The sequence below is a fragment of the Pinus tabuliformis genome, chromosome X (assembly GCF_031772625.1).
Source record: "Pinus tabuliformis cultivar Carrire ecotype Pingquan chromosome X, CPIR1, whole genome shotgun sequence".
In the NCBI taxonomy this organism is placed as follows: Eukaryota; Viridiplantae; Streptophyta; class Pinopsida; order Pinales; family Pinaceae; genus Pinus; species Pinus tabuliformis.
In genome coordinates, this window is record NC_142308.1 from 949,928,029 (window position 1) to 949,947,510 (window position 19,482).

The window sequence follows — 19,482 nt, forward strand, 5'->3', positions numbered from 1 at the left end:
TTAACGCCATGATCGGTGGTCGACTAAGGCAATCTGCAACATTATTGGTGTTGCCCTTGTTATACTTGATATTCAAATGGAACTGTTGCAAGTATGTGGGCCACTTCTGATGGCAATCATTCTGCAATTTCCCTTGGGTCTGTATGAACTGCAGGGGCCGGTGGTCTGTGTGGATGACCGTTTCCTTCCCCAAAATGTAATGCTTCCATTGTCGGCAGGCCTGCACAATGGAATACATCTCTTTGTCATAAGTGGGATACTTCCAAACTGTGTCTGAAAGTGTCTCACTATGACATGCCACTGGATGCCCGTGTTGAGTAAGGAGTGCCCCAATAGCATAGTCAGAGGCATCTGTCTCGACCTCAAATGGTTGTTGCAAGTTTGGTAATGCGAGCAGTGGTGTCGAGCATAGGCGATCTTTCAACTCTGTGAATGCCTTCTGTTGAGATTCAAACCAAAAAAAAATTGCTTTTTCTCCTCCCTTAGTGACTTGACTCAAGGGCCAAGTGATATGAGAAAATCCCAACACAAACCTGCGGTAGAAGTTGGAAAGACCTAGAAAGTTGCGAAGCTCTATCAGAGTGGTTGGAGATGGCCAATCCCGAATGACTTGGATCTTGGTTGGATCCACATGCACCCCCATTCATCGATAATGTATCCCAGATACCAAACTTGGGTCATGCCAAAAGTGCATTTCTTCAAATTGGCACATAACTTGTGTTGCCGCAGTGTTTGGAGAACCTGTCGGATCTGGTGGAGGTGCTCTTCCCAACTCTGGCTGAAGATCATGATGTCATCCAAGTATACCACTACAAATGAGTTGGTGAATGGCTGCAAGATGTCATCCATTAGCCTCATGAAGGTTGTAAGAGCATTCGTTAATCTACAAGGCATAACCAACCATTCGAAAAGGCCCTCCTTGGCTTTGAAGGCAGTCTTCCACACATCGGAGGGTTCGATTGGTACCTAGTGATATCCTAACTTCAAATCGATCTTGCTAAAATATTTTGCCCCCTTCAATTGGTCCAGGACATCATCAATTCGTGGGATCGGGTACCTATTACGGACAGTGATCTTATTCAGCACCCGATAGTCAATACAAAGTCTCCAAGTCCCATCCTTCTTCCATACCAACACGATCGGGCTCCCACAGGGCGATGAACTCAGACGGATGTGACCTTTCTGCAGCAGCTCCTGAATCTGCCTCTTGATTTCATCGTTCTCCAAAATAGAGCGCCAATAGATTGGTCCATTGGGCAGCAGCACACCTGGGATCAGATCGATGGAGTGCTTGCCCTGACAGTGCATAGGAACCCCTGCGAGGGAGGTGAAGATGTCCTCGTACTCCTCCACGACCTTGTCCATCTGTAGTTGTCATGCGAAGGGGCCCTGTCTGGAGGTCATGGCCACTGTCTTCTTCTTTCCCTGAGGGCGTATCATCAAGAAAACAAATTTCCCGATTTTGCAAATGAGCTTACTGCATTGTTTTGCAATAACCAAAGAGATGGTAGTAGACGGTGTACCTCCGGTATCCTGTACAACTTATTTCCGAAAGTAATAATAACAGCACGGGGCCTTGATTCATACACAGCATGTCGCTTCCACAAGTATGGTTGTCCTAATAATACATCACAAACATCAAGGGGAGCAACGTCACACAATACCTCATCCATGAAGGGCTTGATGTTGTATGGAAGGTGACACTGTTGGCTCACACAAAAATCCCGTCCTTGGTGAAGCCACCCGATGGTGTACAGTTGTGGATGTACTGTGGTCGGTAAGCCTAGCCGCTTCACGACCTCTGTCGAAATGAGGTTCTTTTGGCTCCCAATGTCGACAATGAACTGTAGCGGGGAGCCCTTTACCCACGTCTGGGAGTGGAAGAGACACTCCTCCTCTGGATCTTCGTGTCAGCAACGGTGGCGTTGGGCTCCGCATCGATAATATGCTTCCCTTTGTCATTCCCCTTGTCGCATTCTGACTCAGAGTCGGAACATGCATCTGATTCTGAAACCTTTAGCTCGGCCACCAGGTGACTGCTTGGCCCGACACTCACTTGTGTTGTGAGTGGAACCCTTATGGAACTCACACCACTTTCCCATGTCCTTTTTCGGCTTCGCGGCGTTGTTCTCTTCTTGCAGCTTTGGCATGTTGTCTTAGGCCGCCCCGCCTTGGCTTTGTCCTTTGTTTTGCGGTTTGAGGGCACCTTTCCCTTGCTTCGGATTCCCAGATCCAAAGTCTCACTGCTTCTATTTAAACTTTTGCTCGATCTTGACGGCATATCGATATGGCGTGCCGAGCGAGGAGATGTTCAAGAATTCTATTTCTTCCTGGATGTACCTATGCAGGCAGCCACGGTATTTGAGTACCAAATGCCGCTCTGAATCCTTGATACCCAACTTTGCGCGAAGGGTATGGAAAATATTGGTAAACTCCGGCACGTCTTGGTCCCTTCCCTACCGCAGCGTGGTCCACTTTATGTATCAATCCTCATAGCTTCCGACAGAGTAGTATTGCACCTTGATGGCAGCCCAGAATGAATTCCAAGTGGGTGCGGCTGAAAACAGTGAGGTCGTACTTTCATCCTTCTGCTCGCAGTAGGTTTCCCACCAGTCCTTGATGTGGGGGGCGGCTTTGAGAAGAGTGAAAGTAATCTTTTCCCGGCCAGAAAAATCAAGAAACAAAAAAAATACCCTTCTAGCTGATTTAACCATTTATCTACAGCATCTGCATCTGTCTGACCCTCAAATATGGGAATGTCAAAGTTAACTTGTACCTTAAAGGGTGTGGCACTTCTAGAGTAGCTGCTGGAAGTAGATGTGTCGCCCCTAGGTAGTCGCTGAAGGATCTGAGCAAAGTTGTCCATCATCGCGTTCCTTTATCGCTCGAGGGACTCTTCGAGCAAGATTTTGATAAGATCTCCTGCCCCCTCGCCTTTCTTTTCATCCGCCATGGGAGGCCGTCATGATTTGCGACACTGGTTTTGCAACCAATTCAAGCCCTAACTCCTTATATCTCGACTTCGTTGGGGACATGCAAAGAAAGACAAAGAAAGAGCAGACCGCTCTGATACCACTGATCTGGATTTAAACAGGAATGCAACTAATTACAGATATAACCATACATATAGAGATGCAACAGAAATAATACTTCATTTCATTACTATAAAATATTGAAATATGCCCACAAACAAAAATGGAAATAAACTATCTAGGGCGATGGTAGCTTATCTCTGAGAAGAGATGTGGCAGCTACATGCCTCTAAACTGTGTTACAATGAGGCTCGAAGGCCTACTTATTGTTGAGAAACAATGGAAAACCCTAAACATCCAAAAACCTAACCCTAGGAGATGAAACGCCAAACTATGGACCCCATTTGGGTAAATTGGTACATCAACTTCCCAGGGTTGTAACTTTGGCATATGATCTTTGTTTGACGCGCACAATATCTCGCTAGAAAGATCTATCTGAGAACTACAACTTTGGGAAGAGCAACATCTGTCCATGGACCCATGTTGCTCCCAGTTTTCCCAAAAAACGTCATTTAAAGCCTCAAAACGGCTCCGGAAGTTCAGGACCCAAAAAAACTGCTAAAAATAGTAAATTGTGCTACAATTAAGGATTTTGAAAAGCTAAAAGAAACAATGGTGGGGGTCCAAGTGGAATTGGCGGGTGGCCACCAATATCCACCTGGATCAGTATGTTTGAAGGTGGGCCTCCCAACCCCAAAGGTATGACTTTTCATTGGTATAGTTGAGTAGTTTTCCTTACTTGTCATGGGCACTTTTGGGCATGAAATGGTGAGAGGGCCAGCAGAAAGAGTGAGTGAGGTTTGTATTATTGTCTCCATTGCTCAATTTCGTGGTTACCTTGTATCCTAGTCCCGTGGGATCTCCTTTACTAACCATTAGCTTTAGGATTGGCACTACATGGGAAATCTCGATTTTGGTTATGTGGTCCCACTTCCTAACACCACCTACATTACTCCCTTTCCACTCATTTAAGCCCCATTTATCTCTTTTCCTGTCCAGGTCCACATAGGGTTAGCCTCCCCCTCCCCTCGGCCACACCTTGGGTCGGGCCTGGAATGATGCCCCGAAGGTTGATGCAGCTGAAAAGAAAGTAAAAGGCATAATTTTGCCACTCAACAGGAAATGTACCGCAAAATGCAAAAGATGGTCGGGACATACAAATTTAGCACGTGGGCAAAAGTCGAGCATGACCTCTACCCCTTTTTCATGGCCATCACCCTAGTTCCTATGGGCCCTAGATGAGCCCACTACATCACTAAGGAACCCATGATTGTCCCAACCCCTGGTGGGTGATGAAATGCCCCACCTCAAGGGGGTATCCGCTGCTACATATTACACATCATGCTCTCCATCCCCTAGAGCCACGAGCAGTTATGAAGAAATATCAATCAAAAGCAACAGGAATATGAAAAAGGGTGGAAAAACAAAGGCCGGAGTAACTCATGTACCACGATTTTCTCCCTCCTACACTCATATACTCAGGGGTGGGCTTCTCTTGTTATAGCTACCCATATACCTTGACATGTGGTCTAGATGTTTCCCTTGATTCCCTACGCCATTCCATCACCATATCATTTGCTACCTACCTCTTAAAGGATGTACTATGGACATGCCATCCCCTTTAGAGGTTGAAGTTGCCTAATAGGGTACTTGGTTAACCCCCTTTTGAGCTTGGAGACACTTGAACTTGCCAAAGCCCACTATGGAAGGGCACGCCACCATGAAGTGTCCCATTGATCCTATAACTTGTAAGCATTATTACTTGATTATTCTAATGATTTATTGTATTGGAGGGAAAGGAGACGCATTGAACCTTATGTAGGATTGTAAGTGGGTTTTCATTTGGGGCTTGGTCTCCCTATACAGGGTCCTAACCCTCTAAAGGGCTACATTCGCACATATAGGGTGTGTGTAGAGAGCCATGGACCTCCACAACAACAAACAACATTCCATGGACCCCCAGAGTCATTCAGAGATTGCTCGTGGTTCGCCTATTGAACAAAGAAAATGCACCTGGTTCACCATGCCCAACCGGCTCCACAATTGCACCATACACTTAGCAGATGGTCCAGCGTCTATATGATGATGTGGCATCACTTATATCATCATCCTAGCCCTTGCAAATTGTCTACAAGCATCTTTGATCTGTTTGGAGACCCATGAGGACGTTTGTGTGCCCCCACATCCATTTGGGAGCACCACAGGTTTATTACTTGGAAAACAAAGGGCCAAACCCTTGTACACTATTTTTGGAGTACTATTTCACATCATGGCACCCCTTGGACTTCATCAGGCCTCCTCAAAGGCCCAACGACTCACTTTGATGATCATTCGACCCTCTTGAGAGACTTATTCATGTACTATTGAGCTATTTGGTGGCCTTGTCACCAAAAGTACTTGTTATTTTGCACATTTTGTTATTTTAGGGGCTAAATTAGGCCAAAATAAATTAAATTGAATTCATTAAACATTGTATAAATATATGATGAGTAGATTCATTCTCTCGTCAATCACTTGGATTGGATCTATTGCACTCAAATTGTCAAAGTTCTAAGGAAGTGGAAGTACCAACTTTTTCAACAAGAATCGGATCACATATCAACAGTCCATGTGTCATGGTCATCCCATTCTACAAGTTCTATATTGTAAATAATCTTGGTAAAACCTTGGGTCTATGTAAAAACCTAGGTAAGCCTATAATTTGATGACAAATTCCATCCTAGGAGGTTTTTTAACCTCATTGATTACTTGTGTTTTTAGAAACGGCTAATTATAAAAGTTTTTTCCCTCTAGCTTAGACCCCAAAGTTAGGGTGAAATTTATTGTCGAAATATTAGGTGAGTCCTAGTGTTTTTAGTCAAGTCTGATGTAAAAGTGATTTGGGAATAATTTAAGTTAGTTGCCTTAATTATTTTATTACAAATCACTTGGTTTACTATATCATATTGTGTCGTAGATGGGTTATGTGTCTTGAGGGTCCAAGACAAATGTGTATTCCCTCTTTGAGTCTTGTAAATGTAAAATCTTATGTATTAGAGGGGTCGGAAAAAAAATTAAATCCCCTCATGTGTAAATTAATTAATTTTTTTGGCAAAATAAAATTAAATCCTAAGCCAGAAAATTCATTAAAAGAGTCAAAATTAAATTGTCTTAGGAAAAGGCCGCTTGGGATAGCTCAATTGGCAATGGTCATGGAAATGAAGTCTCACTGAACCAGAAGTCTCAGATTCAAATCTTGTGCTATCCCCCCCCCCAATCGAGACGAAAAGTTGGACATGATGAAGATGTAGTCCTACCAAGCTTACAAAAAAAGAAATTGTCTTAGGAAAAATAATTCTCCAAGTGGAAAATACATGGGTCCTAAAAGAATCAATTTTTAAAGGTCCTCTAGTGAGGGAATATTGTATATTTCAAGAAAATTTTGACCTTTCGAGCTTGGTGGTTAAGTCACAGTCAAATTTTTTAGGAAATTAGCTCAAATAATTAATTTGGAGCTAATAAAAATAGAATTAAATGATAAATTCGAAAATTCCTCAAAAATAAAAAATCAAGTGCCAAGATTAAAAGATTTTGAAGTGTTTATCAACGGCCAAGATTATTTTGACAAGGATCAAATAAACTAGCCGTTATTTTTCCATTTGGAAGATTTATCTATAAATTAGAGAGTCATTTGAGTCTCTGACATCTTGATCTCTGGCTAGAATTATTGTTGAAGCATTTTGTAAACTATTGTCCCACTAAGAACTATTTTTTCTACTATAATAAAAGACTTTGGGGTGCAACTCGAGGTGTTCTTTTTCGTTCATCTGTGGTATGTATTGACTACGGACTTCCTATGTGGTGCTTTATTTTATTATTTTGAGATAATACAGTGTTAGCAGGTACTCAATCCTTGGTCTCCAAGTTCACAAATTGTTGGCAAGGGTAACTTTGCTTGGACCCTTGGTTTTTATATGGTGGATTGAATCTTCGCTAGGGCTATAGTGAGCTTGAATTTTTCTAAAACGTTTTAGCCATTCTTTCAAGGAAAAAATATCATAAAAAATTGCTTTCTCAAAATTTATTTTGAAACTCTTGTATAATTTGTAAAATAATTTTGTAAATTTATATTGTAAATTATTTTGCTAACTTGGGTTGAGGTTTTAGATTTATTTTGTATATATTTGGGGTTAGAGTGTTGTAATTTTATTTTTTGCAAGTTGGATCAAGGGATCAAGTGAAGGAAGAGTTAGATCTAGGCCCTTGAGGGTAAGATCTAGTCTCTAGATAATTTTGCAAGGCCATTCATTGAAGATTATTCAACAAAATTCAGATCCGGAAGAAGAAGAAAAAAATTTGACACAAGGGTTTTCAATTTTTGGTTTTACCAGGATCAGATTTGCCTCCTGCAAGACCAGCGTCTCCCTTCCTTGGCTTGCGTCAGTGTTCCTTGTCCTCTGTGTCATCTTTTCTTCCCTTTTAGTGCAAGTCGTAGACTTGGGAGGACAACATCTCCCCTTCTAGGCCTTAAGGCCTCAAAAGGCCTAGTCATGGGCCCTAGGCCACACAGTTGCCTTTCTTTTGCCCAAATGGCTGCCCTTTAGGCAGGTCGTCCTCCTTTTGGCCCTAGTTTGTCTTCCAAAACCCCAGCATCAAGCCTTTATGGGCTTTCTTCCTCCAGCATTGACCTTTTATGGCCTTTTCCAACCTTCTTGACCCCCGATCTATCATCTTGACCCCTTTATCTGTTGAAGTTTCTAATTTTACTTAGTTACAAACCCTCCATGCACTTTATCTGATTTATTCCTACCTTTTGTTATTTTCCTTAACAAGTTATTTACAATGTAAATACTGAAAATAAACACCAGTGCATGCGCAACATATTACAGATCAGCAACTAAAAGAAACAGAAACGAACACAACATATGACACCATTATTTTTGGACTAATGTCCCCGGAAAAACCTAATGTGGGAAAATCGGTGCAGCTATCTAAAGGTTTTCTTATTAAGCAATGTCAGAATACAATCTGGGTGCCGAAACTGGCCTACCCAACAGAGAATTTCCTTAGCAGTAATACCTCTCAATTTTTGACAAATCTCCTGGTTGAAACCTCGGACACCAATCTGCCCGAGAAACCCAGCGTCATCCTCTCTATGGACTGCGTCAACCCCTCTTTGCCTCACGCTGGCCCCGCGTCACCCCGGATGGGTCTGCGTCAGCCCTGGGAGGCCCTACGTCAGCCCTCTGGCCCTTTGCGTCAGCAATGCTAGCCTTTCTGAGGCTCTGCGCAACTCCCGACTGCCTCTGCGTGGCCCTGCGTGAGCTCTGGCTGGCTCGCATCACTCTCTTTGGCTTCTGTGCTGCTCTCCCAGCACTATCTCTGCCTCTTTGTCTCTCTGTACTCAAATGCCCCTCAACTGCATCTTCTGATCACTAATTCTATTTCTCTTAGCAAACCCCGTTCTAGAGAATAGAATAACTGATCATCTGGTGTGTTCTCCAAGTGACCCTCAAGCCTCCTCTTATACTTTTCCTGTTGACATATCAACAGTCGAGATTAAGTCCCTAATCAACGACTAAGATTAGATCTGGCTTGATCCATGTCTTTTGGATCATTCTAACACAGATTCATATTAATACACATTAATATTTTATTTTCCCTAAGTTTAAACTTAGGGACTCCATTAAAAATATTAATTATTTTAATATTTCCTGATCTGTTTAGAATCTGCCCAAACCCTTTCTCGGTATTGGAGATCTCATGTGCCCCAACCTCTCCTCCAAATTTCGTGGCTAGAGCACATCCAATGCTACCCCAAATCAACATTATCCCCAAGCTTTGGCCTTCCTTGGCCTAGTTTTGGTTTTCCTTAGCCATTTTCTGTTGAAAAGTGTAACTTAGGTTCAATCTTCATAATGACATATAAATATGATTTTATGCAATGAGATGCAAATAAGAAAAACAAAATTATTTTATTGACTTGCTTCATGAGTTTCATGAGCAAAGGATTTTGTTTTTGAGTCAAGACTCCCATTGAGAGTCTTTAGGATTTATTTTTCATCTAGTCATAAAATGTTAGAGTCATTGTCATGTAACGAAGTGATGTTACACTTTGTAAAAGGTCAATCTTGTTTTATTTAAAGTATCCTCCAAGAACTTGTCATCTATCCTCTTCAATTCAGCCTACAACGATGAAGGAACTCTCTAGAAGAAGTTGGCCTACCTCCAACAGTCATGTCGGCCTAAAGGGCATGTGGTGAGGTGTATATATAGACACACTCATCCTCCACTATAAGCAAGCAACTCGAATTGATTTCGACAAACAGAAGTGCGAAGTAAAGGGCTAAACAGAAGTGTGAAGTAAAGGTCGAAAAGAAGTGTGAAGGAAGGTTTCTCCTGGGGCAATGCGAAGGAAGTTTCTTCTGGGCAGTGCAAAGATAGGTTTCTTCTAGGGCAGCGAAGTTTCTTCTGGGCAAGCAAAGGAGAAGGAATCTTCTAGGAGGCCAATATAGAAATCTAGAGACCAAGTTTCTCTAGAGGAGACTAGTGAAACCTAGAGACCCAGATTCTCTAGCAAAAGTCGAGAAGGAGCAGTGTGAAGGACAGAGACCGAGTTTCTCTAGAAGGAGTCGAGGAGAGCAGTTTGAGATCAAGAAGAAAGGCGAGGAAAGGAAGAGGCAGAGTATCAAGGTTAGTGACAAGGTTTTTGGGAGGATACTAGAGTCAAGGGTCTATGTCATGGTCTTGGTACTTATCAATTGAAGATCTAGAAGAAGAATTTTGATCGGGTTTTCCTCTCAAGAGGTGAGAGGTTTTGGCCCTAGCTAAGAAGCCTACATACTATGTCACTTGTCTTTTATTATGCATATTGGTAATCATCTTGATGAAAGAACACATTAATAAGCTAACAAAGAAAAAACTATAAGATAAAAAGTAAAAGTCATCACAAGCAATTATCAAGCAAAGAAATCTTGTAACTCTGAATGCCTTAGATTTCTCAACATTTTCTACCCTAGTTGGACCTAAAACCCTAATCTGAATTTTAAAGGCTAAATAATTGTTGGTTTTGTAGGTTTAAGGTCTCAAAATTCATATTTTTCAAGCGGCAATTTGATCCCAAAGTTTCAACGAATTTCAACCACGGGATCTCCAAGGCCTTGGGCCTAGGGTTTGACCTCTAAACCCTTGTTTTGCTTCAGTTTTACTACAGCAGTCAAATCAATAATATTTAAACCCTAAAATCACATTTTAAATGGTCAAAATCACTTAGAATTGTAAAATCTAAATTTTCACAAGTTTTGGCCACTTGGGCATCTTGAATTTGGCCTAGATCTAACTTTTTTGTTGTTGGAATTTTCTGCATAAATTGTTGAATCAAGTTTGCAAAATTTTCTGAATCAAATGTTTAAAGAGCCCCAAAATTTTCAAATTTTTAATTTCCCACAAAATTTTACTATTTTTGGATATATTAGGGATTGCCTAAGTATTGTTGGTTGTTGATTTGTTATTGTTGCACTATTGTAATAAACATATCAGTTCTGAAATTTGTGAATCACATCCTCAAAATAGCTCCAAATTTTGATTTTTTTCAAGTTTGGCGAAATTTCACTATTTTTTGACATCTTGGGCATTGTCTTGTGCTTCATTAGCTTGCTGATTTGCGATTTATTTACTGTTGTTATAAGTATTTCAAATCTGAAAAATTCGCTGAAAACATACCTTAAAGGCCCTAATTCATGTGATTTCTCAGTTTACTTGGCAATTGGTCACATTTTGTAGCATTCAATAAACATAGGCATTATTGAAGTAGCATTTATTTACCGTTGTCATAAATTGTTTATTGTTGTCATATTAGTCACTTACTGCTCATAAAAGGGATCATTGGAACATAAAGTGTTTAAGTGTTTTCATATCTTGTTACTTGTTCCTAGAATTTACATTGTTAAAGTGACTAACATTGCTTCACATCTCTTTGGCATTATCACGTATAATCTTGTTGAACTGTGATTAGCATCTTGATTGATAACTGAATAAATTGATTTAATTGATAAGGCATCTTGTGGAATATTTTTGAAATTTACACTAGTATCTTGTTTAAGATTGTATCTGTTTAAGATTGTATCTTAATATCGTTAAGTACTCTTGCTTTTAGATAAATTCACTAAAGTACTTACACAATTTTAACTCAAGATAATTTTCACTCATCATCTTGCATTAAGCATATTAAGTCTAGATTGAATTAATAATTTACCTCCTAGCATAAGCTAGGTTGATAGAAATATAGGGCAACCCTTCTCATCTAGCTTGAGGGGCCTTCGCAACTCTTCGGTGATTAACATGGTGACCTTGCAGTGGTCAGAACCATAGTTTTGCACCGGAGGCATTGGGTGATAGGAGTAAAATAAAAGGTATCGTTAATCAGGCCCTATAGCCTACTTTCTATTGGTTTCCTTCCCACAACCTACCTTAGAGCCCAGCTTCAAAATAGTTAAGGGGATGTTACATCTAGATTAGGCATTTAACTAAAAATAACCAAGATCTCTGCATCACACATAGGTCACAGGTTTGCATATCATTCAAGCTAGTCAATCATCTAAAGCAGCGGGTGTCCATCCGATCATTTGGTTCCAATTTACCATAAGCAAGAATTTGTGACTCCATTAAGGCACTAATCTCAAACTTTAAAATCTAATCTAATTAATGATCTTGCTTGAATTTAACCAATTTACTAGGCTACTCATCCGCGTCTCCCTAACAAGTTGGTTTCCAACTTGTTTTCCTTCATCTCATTTCATAGGGACTACCCCCCATAACCTGTTGTTGGAAGACAGCTAGAACAGAGTGGGCGGGGATCAAAGTGACAGCCCCTGTCTTGAGCGTTGTTGCAGTGCTTGTCCAATCCGGGTGACAACAAGATCATATTCTCTTGTGAGATTTTCGCTATTCTCTTTGGAGGACGAAATTGGATGGATAGATGAATTTTAATGTTTGGATCTCTTCATTTTTGTCTTGGAGCTTCTATATTGGCATATGATGATGATTGGATATACTTGTTCTCACATGTAAGTTCTCTTTAAATGTTATTTTATCATTTTCTTATGTCACATTCATGTTGGTGGGGAATTTCGCTATATTAGGCTGAAATTTGTCCCTTCATAACGTTGTATCATGTCATGAGCCATGTTTGAATAAGTAAATGCTCCTAAAGATATTTTTACAGTGATAAGTCATCACATATTGCACATCGAAGTATAAAGATCTTGAAGCAATTGTCCCATGCCTTAATTGCCGTGCGAAATTGTTCTAAAGGTCTCCTTGATGAAGTGAAACCATCCCAAACATTGGAATATTTTTTACTCCATTTCTCCCAAAGGATTAGGCACTAGTCCTCCATAGGTGATCACCTTAAAGCGTATTTTTCTCACCTTTCTCTCTTTCTTTCTAGGTCTAGCCTACATAAGTCACCTAGGGCATTAATTATCTCACAATCTAGCCATCCAAACACTTTGATTCTTGGTCCACAACTGCGTTGGAGTTTGCTCTAGAGGCCCTCCAAATTTGAAACATATCTGACAATGGGATCCCGAGATATCACAAGCCCTAGCTCAAGGATCGTTTCTTGCCCTAGGTTTCCCTTGACTAGTGACCTCATTTGGATCATTGCATTCTATTCCAAGAATATTTGTCCATTGATCCTCTTCTCTTCCACAATTAGGTCAAGCCCCTCCTTGAGTTACCAATCCCTCTTACTCGACCCAATTTTGGGTCCACTTGGTCCCATGTGGTCCCGTAACTTTTTGAAGATAATCTCACAAAGACCATTTGGAAACCAAGTCTTCACAAGGGTTTTTAGGACTAGGTCCCTCCTTTACAAAGCTTATTTGCAAAACCTAGCCCTTGAAACTCCCTTGGCCCTTCTTAGAGAGCCTTACACCTTGCTTCCCAAGCAAGCAAACCATACAATTGAGTCTCTCTCATGAATAGGCCTTAGGAATCACTCCTTATCTCTTCATTGATTCATCTTTCTAGTGATTCCCTTTATACCGGGCATCCTCCCATCGGTGAAAGTCCGTAAAGAGCAGGGTGATTTAACTGAAGTGACAGTGGACTATTGATCCATTGTTGCCCTCGACCTAATAGTTGCTCTTTAGGATCCCCTCCTAAGACCCCTGCTAGTTTGAGCAATAAGAACGCCTTGTTAAGGTCACGCCTTATAAAATTTCTTTTGAATAAATAAATATTTTTCCTTATCCAAATTTGATATTTAAGTCAATTTTGGTCCTCTCAAAAAGAGGAATTCAATGTCATAATTATCTTCTTCAAAAGACCTGCTCAAAGTGGAATTTGGCCCTAGTTGCCAATTTTAACAAAGAACCATAACTCAACAAGGTGAGAACACTATATGTTACTTCCACTCGTGACAAATTGGTGGGAGGGAGACAATGCACTCCGCATGGTCATGTAAAGGAGCAAGTTGAGGAAGAAATCGAGTGAAATGGCGTCATGGAGAGCATTGTCGACACATACAACAAAGATAAGCAATGGCTTCAAATAGATTGTTATAAGCAAGATACTTAGTGTTAGTAAAGGAAGGCATCCAAAAACTGAAGAGTGCATACTACAACAAGATCACATTGATGGGAAACAACAATCCTAGGGATTTCACGTGGACCCTTAAATCACCATAGTGGGGACAAGCACTATGGATCGTGACTTCCCCACTAAGATTGTGTTGGTCAATGAGAATGTCATCTAGATTCTAGGGTGAGCCAATGTATGGTAGAAACAAACTAAGCCCGTCACATTTGATTCCTCTAGTGTATGTTAGCAATGTAGCAGGAGGCTGGTTGAGAGATGATAAGGAGGTGGTAACAAGAGTAGAGGGATCATTCTCGGAGGAGGATCAAGTAAAGTGGTTTTGTGATGGAGCATAACATGTTGATTGAGCGATAAATGATCATTTTGGCTACAAAGTAGGAAGTTATAGCACAACACCACCAAAGAGGTCTAGATGTCTTATTTCAGCCCTTTCCCAAATACAACATTGTCAGCCACGTAAGGCTTCAAGGAATTGCATCCCTATGAGCCAAAGAAGTCATTGGTGAATATGAATCTCCCTATTATGGTAGTGGCAATTTTTTGTTTTTATTGATGGTTGCATGGAAATTGATGGCAACTTGAATTAAGGTACACTGTACATGACAATTTAATTAAACTCCATTATGGTATATATGCAGTCCACTCCCTAAGCTTTTAACCCGTAGTTATATGAGAAAAGGGGCCTAAAAATGGTACTAACCAGAGTTAAAAGGGTCATTTTCAATGAATGTTTGATTTTCTTTGGGGTTCTATTTGTACTTTATCATAATTTTTCATCCAAGGGCCGATTTCATTATTGACAATTATGTTGTAGAGAGCATTCACAGGGATTTCTATGACTAGTTGCAACGTTGCAGCAAAAGCAAGGGAATGAGAAAAGAGAGTTGTTGCAGAGATGACAATGCCACAATATAGTCCATTGAGACTACTGGGTGTGGCAAAAGAGAGAATGACCCGGAAAGTGTTGTACCTAATTTTGCAAAGGCAAGTATATCCACTTCCAGTTGCAAGCATTGACCTAAAACAACTATGGTTCGCTCATTTTGTTTGTAAACGGAGGATAAAACCCTAAAAGAAACTTAAATAAAAATGTTATTTGATGAGCTCGAAGTAGGGTCACATGACGTGATTGTTTAAGTATTGTAGGAAAAATTCTTCATGTTTTTGCCCATTTGTGCATGAATATTATAATTAAACTATGATAATGCAAGATATATGGTAGGGTCTTAAAGGGTGGCACCTAGAAACAGAATCAGTTGGTGTCGTTCACTAAGGATTTGCAGGCTTCCATATATCTATTTGTCATCTTTATTAGTTCATGTAGTTGCAATCTTGTAAAGGGGCATGCAACTCATGGAACCAATGTGGCGTAACCCTTGGCTTCGTCACATGTCAATATAGAATGGATGTGGTGCTCACTAGTTCACTGTGAGCTCTTGACGGCAATGCAAACGTCAAATTTGGCTCAAGAATGACCATGTGGAGCAGGTGATCTTGACTCTTGAACTTTTCGGGAGCATTTGTTGTTCTGAACTAGATGAAGGCTTTGCCAACTAAAATGATAGATTCATAACAAGTATTTGTCTTAGAGGATTGTTAAAGATAACCTATGTTGCCAGGAAACGTGGGTTTGGGGACAAAGACAGGTACGTTATTTTTTGAAACAGAGTGGGTGGCTTCTCCCGGGGTATATTATAATTTATATATATAATACATAAATATTATATTTTATAAATTATAATATATATGAATTTGTATATTTTTCAACTTTAAACAAGAAAATTAAAATATTTATGATTTAAACTTTAAAGATTTAAACATGCACATCATTGAACATTCAACATTCACATTGAAATTTCAAAATTTCTAGTTTGATATCAAGTGAAAACTGGAGTTCACATATTAATAAGAATCATGATATATGTTCATTGTCATACTACATTCAAAATTTGCCTTAGAGCATCTCCAAACATTGAACTTTTAAAATACTAAAATAAAAGTAGCTAATAGTGAACAATGACTTCTTCAAGCCATGTCATTAGCATCACTCCGATCTTCAGTTAGCATGCTCTCCAGGGAAGAATCACTCTCATCTTGAGGCTCATGCTCATCCATAGCAACTGGAGGTAGTTCAATAAGGCCATCTGGTTGTATCTCCTTGTCCACACGCATAGCATAATCTGTATATTGGTCCCATCTCTTGAAAGGACCCTCCTTGTACCTAAGGTCTTTTCGAGATATGAGACAAAGTGTATTATGAATGTACACTAAGTTCTTCGCGTTCTTTGAGCCCAACCTATTTCTCTTTACTGAATGGATAAAGGCATAAGTTCTCCAATTCCTCTCGCAAGATGAAGAACTAATCATGATATATGTCCATTGTCATACTACATTCAAAATTTGCCTTAAGGTATCTCCAAACATGAACTAGGAACTTTTAAAATACTAAAATAAAAATATCTAATAGTGAAAAATGGCTTCCTCAAGCCATGTCATCAGCATCACTCAGATCTTCAGTTAGCATGCTCTCCAGGTAGGAATCACTCTCATCTTGAGGCTCATGCTCGTGCATAGCAACTGGAGGTAGCTCAATAAGACCATCTAGTTCTATCTTCTCGTCCACACACATAACATCATCTGTGTATTGATCCCATCTCTTGAAAGGACCCTCCTTGTACCTAAGGTCTTTTCGAGATATGAGATGAAGTGTGCTATGAATGTACACTAAGTTATTTGCCTTCTTTGAGCCCAACCTATTTCTCCTCACTGAATGGATAAAATCATAAGTACTCCAATTCCTCTCACAAGATGAAGAACTAATCATGATATATGTCCATTGTCATACTACATTCAAAATTTCCCTTAGGGCATCTCCAAACATGAACTGGGAACTTTTAAAATACTAAAATAAAAATAGCTAATAGTGAACAATGGCCTCCTCAAGCCATGTCATCAGCATCACTCAGATTTTCAGTTAGCATGCTCTTCAAGTAGGAATCACTCTCATCTTGAGGCTCATGCTCATCCATAGCAACTAGAGGTAGCTCAATAAGGCCATCTGGTTGTATCTCCTCGTCCACACACATAGCATCATTTGTGTATTGGTCCCATCTCTTGAAACGACCCTACTTGTACCTAGGGTCTTTTTGAGATTTGAGACGAAGTGTACTATTAATGTACACTAAGTTCTTTGCCTTCATTGAGCACAACCTATTTCTTTTTACGAATGGATAAAGACATAAGTACTCCAATTTCTCTCGCAAGATAAAGAACTAGCTACTTGGAATATTAGGGGAAGCCGATTAAATTAATTAAATTTGGAAAAATAAAAACTAAAATTAACCCCAAAGAACCCAATTTTGGGGTTCCAAGTACTGATCGTCGGGGCTTTTCGTACCCGTCAAGAAAAAAGAACGCACCCATACCCGAATCCAGTACTTGGGGACGAGAACCTGGGATGGTTCAAGAACCCCACCCCGGATTCGCGAACCTGTGCAACATAGAAGATAACATACACTTCTTGTGCGAAAAGTGAACAGAGGCAGAGGTTCGTGTATGGAACGTGTCTTTTGGCATTTCAGTGAATCTTTTTATCCTCTCTACATGAGCATTAAATCGATCAGTATCACGTCGTAAACATTGTCCCTTGTATCATTCCTGAGATGCCAGGAATAGAGGCATCCTTGAAAGTGGAATATTTTACTCGGCTGGGCGTTTTCCCCATTCTAACTCTGGCGTCCTCCCACCTTTTATGCCGCTGTTTCCTTATTAATTACTGTTTTTGTCAGTCTGCCGTGCTGTTTAATTGTAGGGCTGTCATTGGCATTTATTCGTGCATTTATATTTTCTATATCAGCACCAAATTAGAGAATGGTGGGCAAGTTGTCTGCAAGATTCAAGCCTTGTACTAAGCAGCCTCCTCTCACCATCAAACTAAAGGCCAATGGGCATGATTTACAAGAACATTCATCTATTTTGTCAAAATAAATTAGGGGTAGATATAGAAAATCCCGACCCACTACAAGATTTTTAAAAACAGGGAAACCAAGACATGTTTGGAAAGAAGAAAATAAAATTTTAATAGAATAAACAATATTTCAAAATCTCAATAATTTATGTTAATCCCGGTATTAACAATTCGTACCACATAATTTCCCCTTGACTACGACGTTTAACTCCGAGCCTAGTCCATGCATACGCTCCTCCTGATAGTAGGCGTCTTATTTCAACGGGCCGACCTATTATTCCAATAAAATGGACTTTGCTGACAAGCTCTTTCTGCCATGGCACCGTTTGTGGTGGAGGTCGAGAATTCTTGGCAGATGCCCTTAAGCTTTCATCTTCATCATTGTTATATTCTCTGCCACCTTTGACCACGCGCTCAGCAGTAACAGAGGGAATGTTTTTCCTAGAGATTTCATCCGTGTCGTTAATATTATATTCACGAGCCGTAATGGAGGGAGCGTTTTTCCCAGAGTTCTCATATTTATTGTCTCCACTGCTAACATTCAGCTTGCGCTTCAGCTCCTCAGCTGCCAACTTCCACTCTGCGAAAAACCCTCTGTTCTGAAGATTTGCAAGAGCTGAGGTGCGATGTAATACAATGGGATTTTTTGAGTGCAGAGAATTACGGAGGACAGGAATCCCCTGGTAGGCCGCGGCCATGCCTCTGAAGGTCCTGATGATCAAAGTACAATAGACTTTCATTGCTCCCACTGTTATTATGCCCTGGAAGAAGATGTAACAGACAGTATTTTGGCCAAATTTTCGCGCATTTGAGAAATCATTCAAGCGAAATCATACAGCTACTGCGAATGTGAAATTTCGCTCGAGTGGACAACAGAGACGACTGGCGTCAGGGCCTTCCCGTGGCGGTTTGGTGCCTATGAAAAATGGCCTATATTTGTGTTCAGTGAGTGGTACAGGGTTATTTATTGTTCGAGACTTAAAATGTAAATGTAAATAATTTTGGTGAAATCGATATTTTCATTTTCTTTGAGTATTTATAATTTTTTAAAACAATTAAGACATAAATAATTTATATAACAAAGGGGTATGGTTAGCTTTCTCGCCAAAATATTTTAATTTCATGATATGTTGTAAGAAGTGTTTGTGCTATTTAGTCTAAATAAAATATTTTAATCTTATGATAGGTTGTAAGTGTGTTTTTTGAAGAATGACAAAATTATAAAATGAATTATATGAATATTTATTATTTTTTTTTATTTTAGTTTAAATATAATTAAATTAAAGCAAAAATTAATATAATGAGACAATCTAGTTTACTATTGTGTGTAAAATTGGAATATTTTATCAAGAAATTTATAGGTAGTCCATTGTACCATTGAATTATTGAGTATAAGTGAATAAAGTAAATTGATTATTGTAATGTGAAAATGGTCCATTTTGCTAAAGAATGTGTCATGCAGTGGACTATGCCATAAATGTAGATAAAATTGTATTCTTGGTATAACTGAAGAATGCTAAATGCTTTTATTGATTGGTTGTTTTTGTTGTTATTTATTTGCTTAATAAAATTTGAGCATAAAAAGCTACGAGCATTGTCCAATCCATAAAAAATTTCTCTCCAAAATCAAGTAAATATTATCTATCTTTACAAGTGGTTTTGCACAAGGTTATAAACCATAAGTCTATATAGAAATAAGTCTTAATTGACATAATTATAATTTAAACATGATAAAGGAATACACCATATTATGGAAGTACGAATAATATACAATACTTACAGTGATTGAGATTTTATTAAACATAAATTTATTTAAATCCAATATCTATTAAAAATTGAAAAATCAAATTTTTTAAATTATAAATATTTAAAAACAAATCAAATATTAATATAGTATAGATA

The 19,482-nt window shown here is 39.4% G+C and overlaps 1 protein-coding gene across 2 annotated transcripts in view; it reads right to left on the minus strand.

The window, feature by feature from the left end:
• LOC149142837 (protein OSB1, mitochondrial-like) overlaps nt 1-18,524 on the minus strand; it is a 317,711-nt gene extending 299,187 nt beyond the window's left edge. For both annotated transcript variants that reach the window (XM_089453294.1, XM_089453293.1), the window contains exon 1: nt 17,758-18,524. In XM_089453294.1, coding sequence (XP_089309420.1) covers nt 17,758-18,320 — 563 coding nt within the window. In that variant the 5' untranslated portion in view covers nt 18,321-18,524. The remainder of the gene's footprint in view (nt 1-17,757) is intronic.
• Between the last annotated feature and the right edge of the window lie 958 nt (nt 18,525-19,482).